This window comes from Poromitra crassiceps (genome assembly GCF_964638095.1).
Source record: "Poromitra crassiceps genome assembly, chromosome: 5".
NCBI lineage: Eukaryota > Metazoa > Chordata > Actinopteri > Beryciformes > Melamphaidae > Poromitra > Poromitra crassiceps.
In genome coordinates this window covers 21,051,767-21,071,766 of record NC_139642.1, presented here as the reverse complement: position 1 = coordinate 21,071,766, position 20,000 = coordinate 21,051,767, and the positions used below count along the sequence as shown (strand labels likewise).

The following is a 20,000-nucleotide window of genomic DNA, read 5'->3' as shown; positions in this document are numbered from 1 at the left end:
AAAGGACCCACGGCCGTAAACCAAACAATAGCCATGTGCTCTCCACTTTTCGTCCATATATGGTCAATGATGTCACCCTCAAAAATTAGTCTCCGCTGAAGACGTGTTTGAAGAGAAGACGCGTTCGTATTTCCCCATACAATGAGGCAATCAAGTAAACTAAACTTAAAGCTGTATAGCGTTAGCCGAGTAAACTACATGAGGGCAAGTGGTGGACTGGACATAATACAGCATGGAAGTTTATTTGGAGTCTTGGACTGCAGCGATCGCACCAACGGCAGCAGAAACCGTAAGTTTGCTCCTTTTATAGCGTTTTATAGCGTTTATAGCGTCGGGTGCATGGCGGGCGTCGATCTATAAATAGTATGAAATAATTTGCGCGGATTTATGGCAGGCGGACGGTTCATGCATACACGCGGATTAGGATGGCATAAAAGCTCATCCGCGCATCTCTAGTGTATACAGTGGAGTAAGTACAGAGAGAGAGACGGCGTGTGTGTGTGTGTGTATACAGTGGAGTAGAGAGTAGAAATAATCAACAAAAATAAAGCTGATCATATACAATTTGATTCTTTAATCGTCTGACCCTTTCAAAGTACATCACAAACTTTTATGGGCCGACCGCCCGACAGCGCGACCCATAGAGCTGCTGGTCGCAGCTACAGTAAAAACATCAAACATTTGTTTGTGGAGATCAGCATCAACTTTTGTCATTTGGACGTTAACATCTTTCTTTTAAATACTGATTTACATTTTAGGGCAGGCTATTGTATGTAGAGCTGAAATGTCTTAGGGATCTGTGGCACCAACCAGCCAATGGGAAGGCTTCTGGTGTCGTTTAAAATACAATACAATACAAATAGACTCTCTGAAAGTGAAGCCCATTGTTAGCCTGGGAACATAACCAATCAGCTGACCAGCTAGCTCATGTTTCATTTGTTGTGGCAGCTGCATCGTTAAAAGTTTGAACACCGCACCACTGGCCTAAACAAAGATGATGGGATTCAAGCAAGACGGCCCGACTTCCAACTCACTTCCTGTCATTTTGTCACATGGGTTTTGCCCATGGTTTTCCACGGACACGCCCACTTAGGAGACTTTCGGCAGGTCTGAGTCAATGGTTGACCACGCCCATTTAGGAGACTTGCTGCTACCATTTTTGTTAGAATTGGCGGAGCCTGCGGTGACCCATCTATAGTAATATAATATCTATGGCCTAAATCCCCGCCCGGCCAATCACAGCCCCCTTAAGACAAGGCTTTGTTTAACACTCATCAAATTGGTCAATCACATAATTCTACCGCGTTACTCTTCCGTATAATAGAAGAGTTGCGATATCTCCATTCACCCCAATGGACCAGTTTTATTTATGTTTTACCTCACAAAAGTTCCCGAAAGTCAGGTTCTGGATTAAGCAGCGCTGTCGAGTTGCAGCAACATGGACAGTTTGTGATGTGCTTTGAAAGGGTCAGACGTTTAAAGAATCAAATTGTATATTATCAGCTTTATTTTAGCATTTCAAACGTAGCACGAGCCTCCTTCCTGGCTATTCATTGGCTAACATGTCACGCATTTTGGACTTCCGCTGGCACCACTTGCTCTGATAAAGACCAACCAATGCAACCAATCACTAGAGGGCAGAACGCCATGTGATTCTTTTCTCTGTAATTAACCCATTGATACCTGATGCAGCATTTGCGTGTATATCCCTCATTTGTGTGCGTATCCCTTTAAGACCGCGAACCGCGTTAACGCGGTTCGCGGTCTTAAAGGGATACGCACACAAATGCTGCATCAGGTATCAATGGGGTAAAGCAATAACAGAGCAGAGGGAGTGCTATAACATGGTTATTGGCCCCAGTGTGTTGCAGTTGTAATTATGAGGCTGCAGGCTGACAGCATCTATTTTTGGACAATAGTATCTCTCATTAAAACAGGAGAAATCCCAAAGCCATTACTTGGACCTGTCGGCATCTTTTTTTTTGCATTTTGCATTTTATTCTGTTCGGCTTTCCGAGCACGAGGAACAAGCTGGCTGTCAGATGTCACGTCCAAACTCCTTCTACCCAGAAAAAACCTTTTGTTTTCATTGTTTTCTGTCATTGGTTGGGATCACGTTCTCACTCAAAGCACACCGCAGGTGACATGGAACACGACTGAGACTGGCATTTCAAGGTGTGTCTGTGTGGTTCTTTCAGTTTGAATTGCAGGGTTCACACCTGCCCAAAGAAACCAAATGAACACTCAATGTTCCAGAGTGTGAATAAGCCTCTCTCCACACACGCGTGCGGGAATGCAACCCTAAATGATCCTGTGCACATCCATAGAAAAGGTACAGCCACAGAACTTACATTGCTAAGAACGGACGGCTATTTTTAATACGTTGTTCCATTGCCACTTTAGCGCCCAGCAAATCCACCATTTTGGCCTGAAGGAGACTACCATAATGACGGCAATAAAATGCCCCTCCTACACAGCGCCGTACAAAAGTACCTCTACCGAAATGGCTGTTCTTCCCGGTCATGGTGTGTCTCTCTTTCATGGTTCTGTGCTGTTTCCCATTGGCGAAGGAAGGAGGCATTTTCAGGCCAAAAAGGGCGGCAGTGCTCTTGTCAAAAAAAGCTTTGTCTCTTGCCTTCTATACTCTTTGGTACAACAGAAGTGCTTGGCAGAGGTCTTTGTCTGCTGGAGTGCTTTGACACAAGAGGAGAGGAGACTTTTACAGATTGATGCTGCTGTCAGATGCACAGAGACAGGCAGGTACCAACCCCCCCCCCCTTATGGAATCATGGATTCCACCAGAGACTCACGCACGCACGCGCGCGCGCGCTCGCACACACACACACACACACACACACACACACACACACACACACACACACACACACATCACATCAGCCTTTGTGTTAGTGACAAGAATTAATTAATGGGAGATTGATCGGCTGCCGAAAGCAACTGGAGCAAATAAATCGTTAGATGCTCGGCGCCCAGTCCCACATGCAGTCGGCTAATGGCCACGCCCACTGTTTGCCTCACTCCTCACCTACGCCCCCCTGTCACACACACACACGCACGCACACACACACACACACGCGCGCACACGCACACGCACATGCACACTCACACTCACACACACAACCCTGATGCCCCCACTTCCAACAGAGCATTACAGAGGCAAATGAGGGGGAAACCTAAATATGATGAAATTATGAATAAGTGATTTCATCTGGCTTGGTGTTAAAATGCCACCTAATAGGATGTGTATATATATATATATATATATATATATATATATAGGATCTGGATATAGAGTTCTGTGTGGCTGAGTGAGTGCGGAGGAGCTCCAGTGTCTTTTGGTTCTTTCATCGTTTTTTTTCCCTGCCCTCCCCTTCCCTTCTCTTCCCACCCACACACTACTTCTGAAAGGCTCTGTTACCTTTACAACCAACCTCCCAAAGTACCAAGCAGGCCTGCTTTATCGCACGGTCCAAATCTTCGTCAAAACTTGCCATTGTCAGTGTGCAGGTTGCTAACTTGCTATCTTGCTAGCTAGCGTTGTTGTTGTTGTTGTTTTCAGTGTGCAGGTTGCTAACTTGCTATCTTGCTAGCTAGCGTTGTTGTTGTTGTTGTTGTTGTTTCACAGCGGCGGAGGCATTTGACAGCGACGCACAGGGCTTCCGCTCTGACAGAAATGGTCGGAGCCAATGGCAGAGCTTATACCTGCAGCCTGCTTCCAGTGAGTCAGACTACAGTCTCTATCACCCTCTAGTGGTCAGAAGATGTTGCTTATTGCAGCTTTAACACGCTGCTTCACATCCATACAGTTGTGCAGTTTGGGCTGCCTGGTTGTACGACAGTGTTCTGCTGGCTTCCTACCCACTTATTCCCAGCCGGTCAGGGGATTAGCAACCATTTCATCACAAGCCAGCTTCTCTACCCACTGACTTTCAGTGTCAAGACAGGCCAGCAGAGGGCAGAGCAGGGCCTGTATGAGCTTCTCTAACCACTGACTTTCAGTGTCAAGACAGGCCAGCAGAGGGCAGCGCAGGGCCTGTATGAATAATTGGCGCTAATGCCAAGCTTCTTATCTAAATGAAATTGGAAAAGCGGGACAGTGAAACAGTCCTGTTTGGCAATTTGCATGAAAAGTTCCACAGAGCTCGTTACTTAGGGAGAGCTCGTTACTTAGGGAGCTTCACAGAGCTCGTTACTTAGGGAGAGCTCGTTACTTAGGGAGAGCTCGTTACTTAAGGAGCTCCACAGAGCTCGTTACTTAGGCAGCGCTAATTCCTTACATGCCTACGACTCATTAAAGGGCCTCTCCCGCGCTCCTTTTTGTTGACGGTGCCTAATCAAGCTATTTATCTTGATTGTGTTGAAGAGAGTCACATGTACGTTGGCTTGAAATTAATATGCACTTAAGCCCCTGGCAGCCACACATGGCTTTAGCAGATGGATAATTGATTTTAAAGTGAATGTGAACTGTTGAGCCATAAAATAGGTACATTAGCATGCATATTAAGTCAGGGTGCTGAGAGAAGGTCGGGAAAAGCAGATCAAACCACAGGCTTGATTCATTATAAAGATGGGCAAATACAACGGCGCAGGCTTGTAGCGACTGATATCACAATTCCTTCTCAATGTGTCAAAAATAGAATGAAACCTGCTCTGTAATTTTGTTCTCTGACTTACTACTATAATAAGGTGACCGCACAATTGCTCGAGTGACATCACTGATGACATCACTATTGCTGTTATGACATGTATGTACATGTTGTGACTTGCGTACTCACCACGCGATGAAATAATAATCCAAAGTTACGGGAAACGGTCATTTTCGAAGTAAATCAACACACCGAGAACTAACAAAGAGTAACCGAACTAACGAAGAGTAACCGAAGTTACTTCCTCATTTGCAATGAGGCGCACGTGCTGTACTGATGACTGCATGCTTGTGTGTGTGTTTGACACCAGGACCATGAGAGCATTGTCACATGGATCTGTATTGCCTGACTGTGGTTGAATATAGCAACACATCTGAATCCTGCTTTTGAAAGCTGAACATGTGAAAGTGGTTCAAAAGGACCTTCACTTTCGCGGTATTATTACAAGCTCTTATTTGAATACGGGCTTGATATGTATTCAAGTTAGGGTGGCATTTTGAACAGAAAAACACATTTGTGATCACCCTTGTTTATTTACGAATCATACGTTTGTGAAATTATTTTGGGTAACGCTTTATATTAAGGTTCTATTAATAAGCGTTAATTAATAGGTAATAAGGCTCTTATAAGGTGCTTAGTAACACTATTATGTTAATAATACTATATAAGTGTTAATAATCGCATTATAAACATATTTATTGGTAGCTTATAAGACATTTATAAGCACTTTATAACCACCTTTATTAGCTGGTTTTGTTACTTCATTAAGCTTAATAAATAGTTTGTTATGACCTTGTTAACAGTTAACTATGCTTTTTGCAGGTACCTCATGAGCCCATGCTCACTTCCTGGATAAGCGATGAAAATTTCAGAAAGATCCAAGCGTCGGTTCCAGAGTTATTCAAGAAAAACCTCTTATTGGCTGTTTAGAAGGCTCTGGGAGGCTAATTTGCATTTTTGTCCCATCATGCAATTTTGCCCCTCTTAGAGACACAAAACCCTGAGTGAAACACACATCTCTCAGAATCATTCCCCTGGCCGTTTGGCCATTCAGACATCTGCCTCCATTGAGGCAGCATAAAAAGTTCATAATAAAGGATTTATTAACCTTAATAAGGCACTGTTCTCGCTTTAGATCCGGTACCTGCAAAAAGCATAGTTAACTGTTAAGTGCATAGTTAACTGCTAATAAGGTAATAACAAACTATTAAGCTTAATGAAGTAACAAAACCAGCTATTATTAATTAATACACAGGACAAGATGTTACTATCCCTTGTGCCAAAATCCGAGGAAAAACACATTTAGAAGCCCAATCCAGAATAAAACAAGCTAACAGGCTAACAAACTAATAAACAAGACACAAATCACCAGTTACCTACCCTAGCCAACAGCAGTATGAAGCATGTCATTGGGGTTTTCAAGTGGGCACCTTCCTTCACCGACGTTTCGTTAAGTTAGGCCCACGACACCTCAAGAAGGCTTAACGGTGTAATCCAGCGTCCTGGAAACACCCCCCTCCATGCTACCACCGCACAACTGCATATTACCTCACTATCTAAGCCTAGCTATCCAGGTCGATTCGGTATGACATTCCTGACTACACCACCACTGTCAATGATTCAGCCCTGTTGATGCGGACCGTTAATCATGACCACCAACAAACAATCCCTAACTACACCACCACTGTCAATGATTCAGCCCTGTTGATGCGGACCGTTAATCATGACCAACAAACAATCCCTAACTACACCACCACCGTCAATGATTCAGCCCTGTTGATGCGGACCGTTAATCATGACCAACAACAAACACTCCCTAACTACACCACCACTGTCAATGATTCAGCCCTGTTGATGCGGACCGTTAATCATGACCAACAACAAACAATCAATCTGACCTTAGCGAGCTCCCCAGCTAGCATGTTTCCTCCTTATCCACAGCCATTCACTTGCTCGTTCTGCTGCCTGAGACATGTTGCTAACCGCAAGTTTCAGGCTCCGTCCCCGAATGCCCAACTCAGTTAGTAAGGCAATAACGGACTTTGCCACAAAACCACGGCAGCCCACCTCTACAGGCCGCACTCGAGCCCTCCAACCTCGCTGCTCTGCCTCTGCTGCCATTTCAGCATACCTAGCTTTCTTGCGCTCATAAGCCTCCTCAACTCGATCTTCCCACGGGACTGTGAGTTCGATAAAATAAACTCTCTTCTCTACCTCAGACCACAGTAACAAGTCCGGACGTAGCCGGGTGCTAACTATATATGCTGGGATGACTAGCTGTTCATTCAAGTCAACCCTCATTTCCCAGGCTCCACCTACACTTAGCTGCCCTAACTTGTGCCTGACCTTAATTGGTCTAATCTTTTCTCCCTCACGTACAAATTTGATCTGTCTATTCTCTTTGCTAGCAACTAGAGAATTTACTTCTAGCCGCTTTTCCTCAACTGCAGCTGCCAAACATTTCAACACCTGGTTGTGACGCCAGGTGTATCGCCCCTGGGAGAGACTAACCTTACACCCTGACAGTATATGCCTCAATGTACATACACTAGAACACAACGGGCAGGCACCATCCTCGCCCAACCACTGATTTAAGTTCTGGGGAGATGGCAGCACATCATAAGTAGCCCCTAGAATAAATCTAATTCTGCTGGCCTCCATGCTCCACAACTCTCTCCACTTCAACTTTCTCTTCTCTACACTCTCCCAGTTCACCCACTGTCCTTGCTTTGCCTGCGACACTGCCTTAGTACATCTTACTGCCTCCTCTTGCCTATGTACTTCTTCAACTACCATCTTCCTCTTTTCTATTACTGATGCCTTGTTCCACACAGGTTTCCCTATGCACAACCCTAAGCCTCCACGCCCATGCTGCACCTGACCTATGATATCCCTGTGTCTAAGAGCTGACTGTGCTTGCTGTACTGCCTCCTTTGGGTTCCACTTCCTCCCTGTTTTAACTGTGGGCGCTACACTCCTAACCACTGGATCCTTTGACTGAGTCAGAGTCATTTCCAGTCTAACCTTAGCACACTTGAACTCCTCTGTCAGGCTAGATAATGGCAATTCCAATATGCCTTTCCCATATAAGGCTACACTGCTTAGGCAGCGTGGGACTCCGAGCCATTTTCTAATGAATGAGTTAATCATCCTTTCTAGCTTTTCTACCTTTGAAAGGGGAACCTCATACACTGTCAGTGGCCACATCAACCGAGGCAACAATCCAAACTGCAAACACCACAACTTTAACTTTCCTGGGAGCCCTGACTTGTCTATACTTGAAATACCTTGAATCATTTCCTGCCTCACCTCCTCAAACTGTCCCTTATCACTGAGACTTGCATCATACCATCTTCCCAAACTCTTGACTGGTTTCTCTAACACTGTAGGCACCACCTCATCATTTATAACAAACTTCTTACCTACTACCCTCCCTTTAATGATTGAAATACTCCTGGACTTACTTGGCTTCACTTTCATTCTAGCCCACTGCAGATTACTATTTAACTTATCCAACAATCTGCTAGTACATGGAGCGGTTGACGTCATAGTCGTCATGTCATCCATGTATGCCCTAATTGGAGGGAGCCGCAGCCCTCCCTGCAGCCTTTCTCCACCCACTACCCATTTTGAAGCCCTAATAATGATCTCCATTGCCATGGTAAAAGCTAATGGGGAAATTGTACACCCTGCCATAATGCCTATCTCCAGCTGCTGCCAAGCTGTAGTGTACTCTGCTGTGGTAAAGCAGAGTTGAATATCTAAGAAGTAGGCTTTAACTAAGCTCTTTATACTACCTGGCACTCTAAAGAAATCAAAGGCCTCCCATAACAGACTATGCGGCACTGACCCGAAAGCATTAGCCAGGTCCAAGAATACTACATGCAGGTCTCTCTTCTCACGCCTAGCTGACTGGATTTGGTGCCAGATCATGCTGGTGTGCTCTAAGCACCCGGAGAAGCCGGGAATTCCAGCCTTTTGCACCGAAGTATCTATTAGCCTATTCTTTTCTAGATAACTAGACAGCCTCTGTGCCACAACACTAAAGAAAACCTTCCCTTCAACATTAAGTAGACTGATAGGTCTAAACTGACTTATCTCTAACGAGTCCCTTTCTTTAGGAATGAAGATTCCCCCTGCTCTACGCCATGCCTTAGGAATAACCTGCTTCTTCCAGACTACCTTCATCAGCTTCCATAGAAACTGCAACACATCTGGAGCACTCTTATACAGCCGGTAGGGGACTCCATTAGGACCCGGGGCTGAAGAGGCCCTTGCACGTCTCACTACTTCTTGAACTTCTTTCCACCTTGGTGGGCTATCATCACACTGGCTCTCTATTTCACCAATAGGTGGAATATCAGCTGGGACTGTCATCTCTCTAAACCTTTCCCTATCTTTGTGAACCTCCTCCAAATATTCCTCAAGCTTCTGCTTAGGTACCATAAGGCTACCATTCTTTTCCTTACTAAACAATGACTTCACAAATCTAAATGGATCCTTATAGAATGCTATTCTAGCTCGCTCTTTCTTTTTCCTATTTTTCCTAATGCTCTCTGCTCTTCTTAAAACTGCCAACCGATCCCTCACATCTGACTGCAAGCAATCAATGCCTTCCTTCTCAACCTCTGTAGCTTTCCTCCACTGCCTCTTAAGCTGTCTTCTCTCCTGGATAAGTCTATCTATCTCTTGTTGGCGCCTAGATTTAACTACCTCACCCTCTAGTTTCTTCCTTTTCTCAAAGACGCCAAACCTTTCCTTACCATAATCATAAATACAATCTCCCATTTTCTCCAACTTACTCTCAGCAGTTCCTTTAAGCTTCTCTAACATCCTAACCAAATCACTATTGATATCTTCCCACTTCCTACTTTCCGCTGCACCTGGCCACTTAACTCTAGGCTTCTGACCGCTAATCTTCTCCCTTTTTGGCTGGCTGGCCTCTCTGCTTTCCTCGGTGCTAGGACCTGCCTCAACATCAGGGGTGCTGATGTCCTGCGAGCTGTGGGTTACTTCCTGTCGCTGGACTTCACCCGACTGACTTGATAAACTTCTTAAGAAATAATTATCAATGCGGGGTCCCTGTGTTCCCTCTACCAAGCACCTCTTCCTGCCTTGCTAATAAAGGTGGTTATAAAGTGCTTATAAATGTCTTATAAGCTACCAATAAATATGTTTATAATGCGGTTATTAACACTTATAGTATTATTAACATAATAATAGTGTTAATAAGCACCTTATAAGAGCCTTATTACCTATTAATTAACGCTTATTAATAGAACCTTAATATAAAGCGTTGCCGTATTTGGTGCCTTTATATTTGACACAACTCAGTTGTGCTAGTGAACCTTGAAGCTCTGTTGTTGACAGACTGGATTCAATGTGCTGAGCTTTTATTTTCACATCGAGTCAAAGTCACTCCGTGTGTGTGTGTGTGTGTGTGCGTGTGCGTGCGCGTGCGAGTGTTACTGGTTAATACTCCCCAACTCCCCAAAAATGCAATGGATAAAATAGCCGGTCGGACAGAGGCCAGTAGGCGCTGAAATATCCGGCGAGCAGCACTTAGGGAACTCCCTGACCAAACCCAGCCTCACAGTGGGAGTGCCAATTGAAATAGAAGGTGAAAATGTTGTCAGACGCTCCCTGCCAGCCGCCACTGTCAATTTCAAATAGCCCACCCTCTCTCTCTCTCTTTCTCTGGAGTGTTGTGACTCTTTCTCTGGAGTATTGTATCTCTCTTTCTCTGGATTAGTGTGACTCTCTGGAGTATTGTCTCTCTTTCTCTGGAGTATTGTGACTCTTTCTCTGGAGTATTGTCTCTTTCTCTGGAGTGTTGTGACTCTTTCTCTGGAGTATTGTCTCTCTCTTTCTCTGGAGTATTGTGACTCTTTCTCTGGAGTATTGTCTCTTTCTCTGGAGTATTGTCTCTTTCTCTGGAGTACTGCGACTCTTTCTCTGGAGTATTGTCTCTCTCTTTCTCTGGATTATTCTGACTCTGGAGTATTGTCTCTCTCTTTATCTGGAGTATTGTGACTTTTTCTCTGGAATAGTGTCTCTCTCTCTTTCTCTGGATTATTGTCTCTGTCTTTCTCTGGAGTATTGTCTCTCTCTTTCTCTGGATTATTGTGACTCTTTCTCAGGAGTATTGTATCTCTCTTTATCTGGAGTATTGTGCATATCTTTCTCTGGAGTATTGTCTCTTTCTCTGGAGTATTGTTTCTCTGGAGTATTGTCTCTTTCTCTGGAGTATTGTTTCTCTGGAGTATTGTGTCTCTTTCTCAGGAGTATTGTATCTCGCTCTTTCTCTGGAGTATTGTATCTCTCTTTTTCTCTGGAGTATTGTCTCTCTTTCTCTGGACTATTGTCGCTCTCTTTCTCTGGAGTATTGTGACTCTCTTTCTCTGGAGTATTGTCTCTCTTTCTCTGGAGTATTGTCTCTCTCTCTTTGGAGTATTGTCTATCTTTCTATGAAGTATTATCTCTCGTTCTCTGGAGTATTGTCTCTCTCTCTTTCTCTGGAGTATTGCCTCTCTCTCTTTCTCTGGACTATTGTCTCTCTCTTTCTCTGGAGTATTGTGACTCTTTCTCTGGAGCATTGTCTTTCTCTGGAGTATTGTGACTCTCTTTCTCTGGAGTATTGTGACTCTCTTTCTCTGGAGTATTGTCTCTCTCTTTTTCTCTGGAGTATTGTCTCTCTCTCTTTGGAGTATTGTCTCTCTTTCTCTGGAGTATTGTCTCTCTTTCTCTGGAGCATTGTCTCTCTCTTTCTCTGGAGTATTGTGACTCTTTCTCTGAAGTATTGTCTCTCTCTTTTTCGCTGGAGTATTGTCTCTCTTTTTCTCTGGAGTATTGTCTCTCTCTTTGGAGTATTGTCTCTCTTTCTCTGGAGTATTGTCTCTCTTTCTCTGGAGTATTGTATCTCTCTTTCTCTGGAGTATTGTGACTCTCTTTCTCTGGAGTATTGTGACTCTCTTTCTCTGGAGTATTGTCTCTCTCTTTTTCTCTGGAGTATTGTCTCTCTCTCTTTCTCTGGAGTATTGTGGCCTCTATTTGTTTTAGGATGTGTTATTTGGACCTATGTGTTGTTTGTGTGCTCGTGCTGTTGCAGAAACGTTGTTCTCTGCTTCTGGTTTTCCACTGACACACACACGCACACGCACGCACACACACACACACACACACACACACACACACACACACACACACACTCATGTGCACACACAGACACAGGGTTTTAAAGGAATGAAACGGCCATCGGAGCAGCAGAGTGAACATTGTGCTCATCTGCCTCCTAACCGTGGTTTTTCTTCATTTTCCAACCTGGCAACCGCCCCAGCATGCAACCTGGCAACCGCCCCAGCATGCAACCTAGGGCTGGGTATTGGCAAGGATCCCACGATACGATACGTATCACGATACTTGGGTCACGATACGATTGTATCACGATATATTGCGATGCGATACATATTGCGATATATTGCGATATTCTACAGAATTTACTCAAAATTAAATAATGGAGCTAAAGATACAACACACTGTGTACCACCCAGGTAGTGTAATAATATGTACATCACTTTATACTGATAAGTTAGTGGACAAATTTAGTGTTGAGTGTGTTACTGAACGCATCGATATGGGAAATATCGATACAGTATCGATTAGGGGTGGGAATCACCAGATGCAGAGGCCTGGCATGGCATGGCCTGCAAAAAAAAAAAAAAAAAAAAAATTAAATATTGCGATACTTGGCGTCCAAGTATCGATACAGTATCGGGAAATAAAATATCGCGATATATTGCCGTATCGATTATATTGCCCAGCCCTAATGCAACCGCCCCACCATGCAGACTCTTTGCCTCCCACTCTAAAGCCCAATTTATTCTTGGTCTGGTGACACATTTGAAACCATCGCCGACAGAAATGAGGACTTGAGTCGACACTTTCAAGTGTCGGCGAGCAGTGTCTGCTACCTGGTGAAATGTCTAGTGTCGCTGACTACGTCACATAGTGTCACGCAAGTCTGATTGCCTATATAGACGGCACACGCCCATGACTTCCTTGTTTTGGTTTACGCTCCATTGTAGGGATGCACACAATTAATCGAAACTCGATGAATTGCTTGTTAATTAAGGATTTACTCTTACTCGATCAAAACAAAACATAAAACCAACGCATTAAATGGTGTTTTCAAATAATTTTTCAATGATCCTCCAGAGGGCGCAATGATATCACTGTAACAGACTATGCGAGGCTCTGTGTTTGTCCCCTCGAGAGTTGCCGTACAATAGGAAGTGGGGGACTTTGTTGTTGACCACAGAGCTGGTGTGTGCTAACGCTAGGAGCTAACTGAGAACGAATGTGGAAACGTGTTATAACTAGGGCTGTCAAACGATTAATTTTCTTAATCGCGATTAATCGTGCGATTAACTATAATTAATCGCGATTAATCGCGTCTTTGTATCGCATGTTTAAAATGCTATTATTTTGCATTGCAAAGCATTTTTAATTAGATATTAATAATTATTACCAGTGTGTCGTGATTGGGAATCAAATGAATGCAAATAAATGTACTTTGTGATCTTGAATTTTAGATTTATTTTCAATTCAATAGAAGTGCAATGTAGACAGGAGGTCACAAAATGTCTACAAAATGCATCTTGAATAGAAAATAAATGCACAATAATTGTAAACACTCCAAAACCGATACTTCCGGCGGCGGCGCTGTGGAGCAGTCGAAACCCAAAATGACACAGCCGAAGAAGGCTGTATCTGAGCTAAAAACTTTGGCACTTCCATGTGAATAATGGCTCGGTATTGGAAACTGTGTATTGATAACGTGTATATCGCATGAAGCCATTGGAGCCGACCTCCCAGTGGTTAGAGAACCCGCGCATCCGAGACTCTGAAGGAATAATGAGTGAGGAGTCTCGCGCTAGCTAGCTGGCTGCTAGCTGGCCGCTAGCTACTTTCAGGTGATCGCTCGCCTCAAACTCGATGTACTTCGGTGATATTTTAATTCCGTTTTTCACAAGGTGCAAACTACGGCTCTTGACTTATCCACTGTGCCATTTGGGAAGTAAAACGATCCATTTAAAAGCGTATTGCTGTCGTTCTCTTCCATGCCTGCCTGCACAAGCAGGAGACAGGAAACCGAACGGCTTGACTACAAGTACGGGGCGACGAAGGGACAAATTAGCGGTATGCGATTAACGCGATAAAAAAAAAAAAAAACACGTTATGATCGGCGCGCGTTAACGCGCGGTTAACGCTGAAAGCCCTAGTTATAACGTTACAGCCTGACTCTCGTTTATTGTTTTAACAAAGTGTAAGTAATAGGCGGACCCGGACACTCGGGTCATCACTATAGCCCTTTTCAGACAAGTCATAAGATGCTGTTCAAGTAGAACAGTGTTCATTGGGATAAATTGGCTCGCCTGGAGTCTCACCTGGACTGCGAGCAGAAAAAATAAACAATCTGCGTGGGTAAGTGAGCCCCTGCGGCCGTGACGGGGATTCTGGGCAAATGTTGACATGTCTAAAAAGTTATGCCTCCACGTTTTTATGTGTTTCATAGCATAGGCTATGCTATGCAATGCTGTGAGAAATATACAATAAGTTGCTGCTGCATAAATAAACGTTGTATTGAGGAAAAAATGCATTTGGTATGGTTTGGAAAATTTTGTATTTTTAATTACAATTAATCGATTGATTGATTGTTAACGTTACCAATGATCGAGTTTGGAATTTGCGGAAAATGTGCATCCCTACTCCATTGAAATGAATGAACGTGTCCCCGCTATTTTTATCAGCCTGTCCTTGATGTATGACTTTGTGAAAATCACTAAGAACATCGTGACCAATTTCCCAGAGAGAGAGGAGGTGAGTTGTGTGGTTGTGTGTCGTTTATATGCGGCTGCAGCCAAGTACGTTACATCTTGCCTCCTGTGTTCCCTCTCTTCTCTTGGCTGTCTGCTTATAGCGTTCGAGTGTCACGTGACCGTTGAACCGAGGCGAACGTTCACTGAAGTATAAATGCAACACCATGAGCAACACTTTCTTTTTCGTCTGCGTCCATGTGCTGAGGGACACTTTCTAATAAGTATAAATTATTCAAGTTTATGGGAGCGCAAATTTGGGTTCAGCAGGATAATCTTCACAAACGTGAATCACTTTTATGACTTTTGGAACGTAAATGCGATTTTTAGAAAACGCTTCAAAAGGCATAAAAGTGATTTACTTTAGGTGTGTGTGTGTGTGTGTGTGTGTGTGTGTGTGTGTGTGTGTGTGTGTGTGTGTGTGTGTGTGTGTGTGTGTGTGTGTGTGTGTGTGTGTGTACAGTAGGTGGGCTTCTGATGCCGAGTCCAGCCTATGATTGACGCTCTCTCCAGAGAGTCATTGTACCTCAGAGATAACAGAGTTTGTTTCTATTTTGGGTGGAGATAAGAATGTATTTTCCATTGGTCATGGTGTATTTGAAGATCAGATGACCTTCCTCTAACAGCTTCCTTCTCTCATCTCCTCCCCAGGTTACCCGAACATCGTAGCTACATACGGCCGAGGCTACACTGGCTTTGCCCCGAGCTACAGCTACCAATTCCCTGGTAAGTTCTGCTCTGATAAGCTGTTTGATTCCTCTCTGCTCACTTTGATACATACAACTGGATGCGCTCTCTCTCTGTCTCACTCTCACTCACTCACACACACACACACACACACACACACACACACACACACACACACACACACACACACACACACACACACACACACACACACACACACTCACACACATACACTTTTTTTGACCGAACTACACCCGCTAGCTGCTAGCTAGTTCCTATATGAAACTACTCACAACAAAGTCTGTGCATTATCTTGAGTAACAGGGTCATGATTTCTGGAAAGAGACAATGCTGTTGAGTTTTTTGCAAATGTATTTCTTTGGCACTTTGAGCACCACAAGCCGAGTGCCATCCAGTTCCATTGTATTCAAGAGAAGGCAGACATCTCTGCGGCCGATATCTCCAAAACTCAGGCAACTAACACAAAACGACATAGATGGATAAATAGCACTACAGGTGAGAGGAAAAATATGTATTTGGGATTTTAGGGTGAGCTGTCCCTTTAACTCTTACCTTAACGCTTGCAGTAACTGGAGATCCAAGATAGAAGTAGAACAGCCCATCCTCACAAGGAAAACAAAAACATTGGTTGATTTTCACGGGGGTTCAAATGAGCGATGTTTACGAATGCGACTTCTTACGGTCATGTGACTAAGTCCATGCCTGCAGTGCATACAGCAGAGTCGGGAGCTGTAACCAGGACATAGCGGTGCCCCCTGGTGGTCTATAATGTTACAACAGTCTGACATTGAAATAGCTCGCTGACACGTAAGGGCAAAGGGGTGGGATAGGTGGACCGCTAACATCCTTGTCTTTCAATTTCCTTGTCGCGAGAAATCGACTTGTGTTGCCGTTCCGGTATGAGGACGTGTAGGAAATCACACGCACACACACACACACACACACACACACACACACACACACACACACACACACACACACACACACACACACACACACACACACCACACACTGTGTCAGTTGTCATTAGGGTTTCCTCAGGATGAATGTCATGCTGTCACATGACTGTGCTTAAAGGACACACCCCTTCCTGGCAGACTCCACGCCACAGCATTCACTCCTGCCAGCTGTTACCCCCCTCTCTCCTAATCTGATTTGATAAGGTGACATTAACCTGTTCAGTGCCTCTAAACACCTTTACAATGCAACATGCCACAACCAAACCCAGCATACATGTATGGCAAAACATGGCAAATCCACACTTCATAGTAGATTTCATGGTTTTATTTGAAGGAGTGAGGGGTGGGCTGGTCTACCAGCTGCCTGTCTAGCATTGGTGCCAGTATATGATGAAGATTGTATCTGATTGGATATGGGAGGAAATATATATATATATATTTTTATATAGTACATCTGCATAATTGGTGTACTATGCAGATCCTATATATACTAATTAACAGTAAATATCCATTTTCTCTGTGAATGATATACATTTTTTTACATTTGCTGGTCAAAAAATCTGAAGATAGAAAAAGATAAAAGACACATGGACACATACAGACTTAAACCTGCAGCAATGTAGAGTCCTAAAACCAGACTTAAAATATAGAATCTAAAAGATACAAGATAAGGACAGCAATAAATCCACCTAGGGTTTGAAGAAACAAGCAAGTCCGACCTATCCACCTCATTTCCATTAAATAGACTATTATGATCCCTCTAGCTGCAGTACAGATAATAATGACATTCTGGACAAAATCATCTCTAACAATAAAAATATTCTCAGATTTGGGTCCGAGTGGGTCTGTGTCCCTAATGTGGACTAAATTCGTGGTCCTCCTCGAAATGAAAACGGTTTGAGATTGAATCACTGTTCTAGTACGAAGTGGCCGAAAAACACGTTGTAGCCAGAATTTCAATGTTCAACATTTGAACAATATTGATAGTGAACTGTGGGCGGTGACACTGCACAGGAAACATCACTGATTTGAGCGTAGCAATGAAACAGTGAAAAGCTGAGCTGTAAAGGGCTGAGCTGTGGAGCAGCGCTCGAGGACTTCCATGCTGTGACTAAGCCAGAGGAAACACCATTCAAATACAGCAGTCTGGGGACTGGACTTTTCTTCAAGGACCACAGTGCACCAGGGGACACGCCACACACACACACACACACACACACACACACACACACACACACAGTCACACACACGGATACACACACGCAGTCGCGTGCACGCGCACACACACACACACACATCTGATGGCCCAGTAGGGTTGGCCAAACACAGCCTGTCAAATCCCTGCCTCTTCCAACTGTGCTCTCTCCTCCAGCTGCCCTTGTTCGTCCACCGCGGTGGCTCAGTGTGTTTTTGACGGCCGGCCGGTCGAGCTGTCGTCGTCCTGATGCTAAGCAGGGGGATCAAACCCGCGCCCCCGAGTCCGGAGCTCTAAATCCATCCCATAATGCTCAATGTATCCCTCTTTAATGACACGGGACATGTTATATTGCCACAGCCTTAGCACAGATAAAAACCTCTCTATAAAGGCTCTGTATTAAAAAAGCCCCTGGAACCCAAAAATAAATGTCTTTTGAGTTCATCACGACTCACAACACAGAAAAATTTCTTATTAACCACCCAGCCTAGGGATGTGCATTTTGAATCAATTTCCATAATCGAAATTCGGGAAAATTAACTATCAATTATCGATTATCGATAATATTAATAATAATATTTTTTTTAATATTTTTTTTTTATTATTATTATTATTTTTACAAAATGCCTATGTGCGAAGCGCTATGAAGCGCTTTTCAATCCGCCTGGTAATGGTGCTCCGTGAGGGAAGCTCATACGCTGGCTCAATCACATTGATCAGGTGTTGAAAACCGTTGCCCTCAATGATATATATGGGCAGCATATCCGTCTCGATGAGGTTGCAGACGGCCTGGGTGATCTTTTCTGCATGCCGGCCATCAGATCTCCTCGCCGATAACACCGAAGTGATGGTAGGCTGAGAGCTCGTTAACCAGGCTCGGATGTACGCTGTTCAAGTGGTGAATGAATCATTGGCGTCTTAGCCATGTTGTACTTATAAACGGCATCACAGTTCTTGCAATGAACAATGTCGTCTTTTAACTCGAAATGGTCCCAAACAAAACTTTGCTTCACTCGCTTCATTTCCTCGTCTGGGCTGGCTGAATGCTGACTATATAATGTGCTGTTGCTGTTCTCACCGCAGCCAGCCCAGTGAGGCCACGCCCATAGCCCCACCCAGAGGTGTTCTGTTCAGTTTTCTCTGTCTCATAGTCCCATTGCGCCCTCACCTGGTTGCGACCACATAGTGAAATCCAATCTTATAGTTTCAGCACATCTAGGCCTATTTGATTTAATTAAAAAATATATATAAAAAATCAATAAAAATTCCACATGATCGAATCAATTCCTTAACAATCAATTATCGATTTTCGATTATTGATGAACATCCCTAACCCAGCCAAACTTGAACGATTAAAAACTTTGCCAAGTACTGTACAGTATATAACATTACGTTTCAAAATCATGAAAAACGAAGCAGTAAAAAGCCAGGGTGAGGGCCCCTGATTAAAAAGCCAGGGTGAGGGGTCCTGATTGCTTTGGGTTAACTTTATTAAAAAGCCAGGGTGAGGGCCCCTGATTAAAAAGCCAGGGTGATGGGTCCTGATTGCTTTGGGTTAACTATATTAAAAAGCCAGGGTGATGGGTCCTGATTGCTTTGGGTTAACTTGATTAAAAAGCCAGGGTGAGGGCTCCTGGTTGCTTTGGGTTAACTTGATTAAAAAGCCAGGGTGAGGGCTCCTGGTTGCTTTGGGTTAACTTGATTAAAAAGCCAGGGTGAGGGCTCCTGGTTGCTTTGGGTTAACTTGATTAAAAAGCCAGGGTGAGGGCTCCTGATTGCTTTGGGTTAACTATATTAAAAAGCCAGGGTGAGGGCTCCTGATTGCTTTGGGTTAACTTGATTAAAAAGCCAGGGTGAGGGGTCCTGATTGCTTTGGGTTAACTTTAGTAGGTTTTGCTTTAATCCCCTGACTCTTCCTGTAAAAGGACCCCCCTCCTCCCTGTGATTCTCTGTGATAGTGGCGCAGTGACCTTGCTGCTCAGACATGTAAGGTTTTCTCTGGCCCTTCCCTCTCGTAGCGTTCAGGGATTTAGAAGCGTTGGCCGGCCGCCGAGGTTAAAAATTGACTGTTGAAAAAGAGGAGCTCATTTTTTCTGAAGCACTGCCCGTAATCCTCGCTAGGGACCCAATTCAGTGGAGGTCAAACAGAGGTGGCTGTGTCGGCGTGCGTGCGTGTGTGTGTGTGTGTGTGTGTGTGTGTGTGTCTGTGTGTGTGTGTGTGTGCCTGTGCGTGTGCGTGTGTGTGTGTGTGTGAGAGGACTATGATTGTTCATTCTGCCTCTCCACCTCTATTTTGCCAGTTGGTTTTGCCTCCATTTAAGGCTCTTTTATGACAGTGTCTCTATATTCAGGCCTATTCAACGCGAGTGTCTTCATTGCCTGATTCTTTTTTCATAGGCCATTAAGCGCTTCCTTGAACGTAGCTTGTGATGTGTCTTGATGTGATGTGTCTTGAATGTAGCTTCTGATGATTACAGTTTACACCTCTGTGTTGCTTTTGTATCTTTGCTTTAGACATGATTACAGTTTACACCTCCGTGTTGCTTTGCTTTAGACATGATTACAGTTTACATCTCTGTGTTGCTTTTGTATCTTTGCT

General features: G+C 44.0%; 1 protein-coding gene across 5 annotated transcripts in view; it reads left to right on the top strand.

Annotated features, from left to right (window-relative positions):
• Positions 1–20,000, top strand: part of msi2b (musashi RNA-binding protein 2b) — a gene marked incomplete at its 3' end in the record, with an annotated part of 439,826 nt that overhangs the window by 350,780 nt on the left and 69,046 nt on the right. For all 5 annotated transcript variants that reach the window (XM_083636412.1, XM_083636411.1, XM_083636410.1 and 2 more), the window contains exon 10: positions 15,191–15,265. In XM_083636412.1, the coding sequence (XP_083492538.1) occupies positions 15,191–15,265 (75 nt within the window). The remainder of the gene's footprint in view (positions 1–15,190; positions 15,266–20,000) is intronic.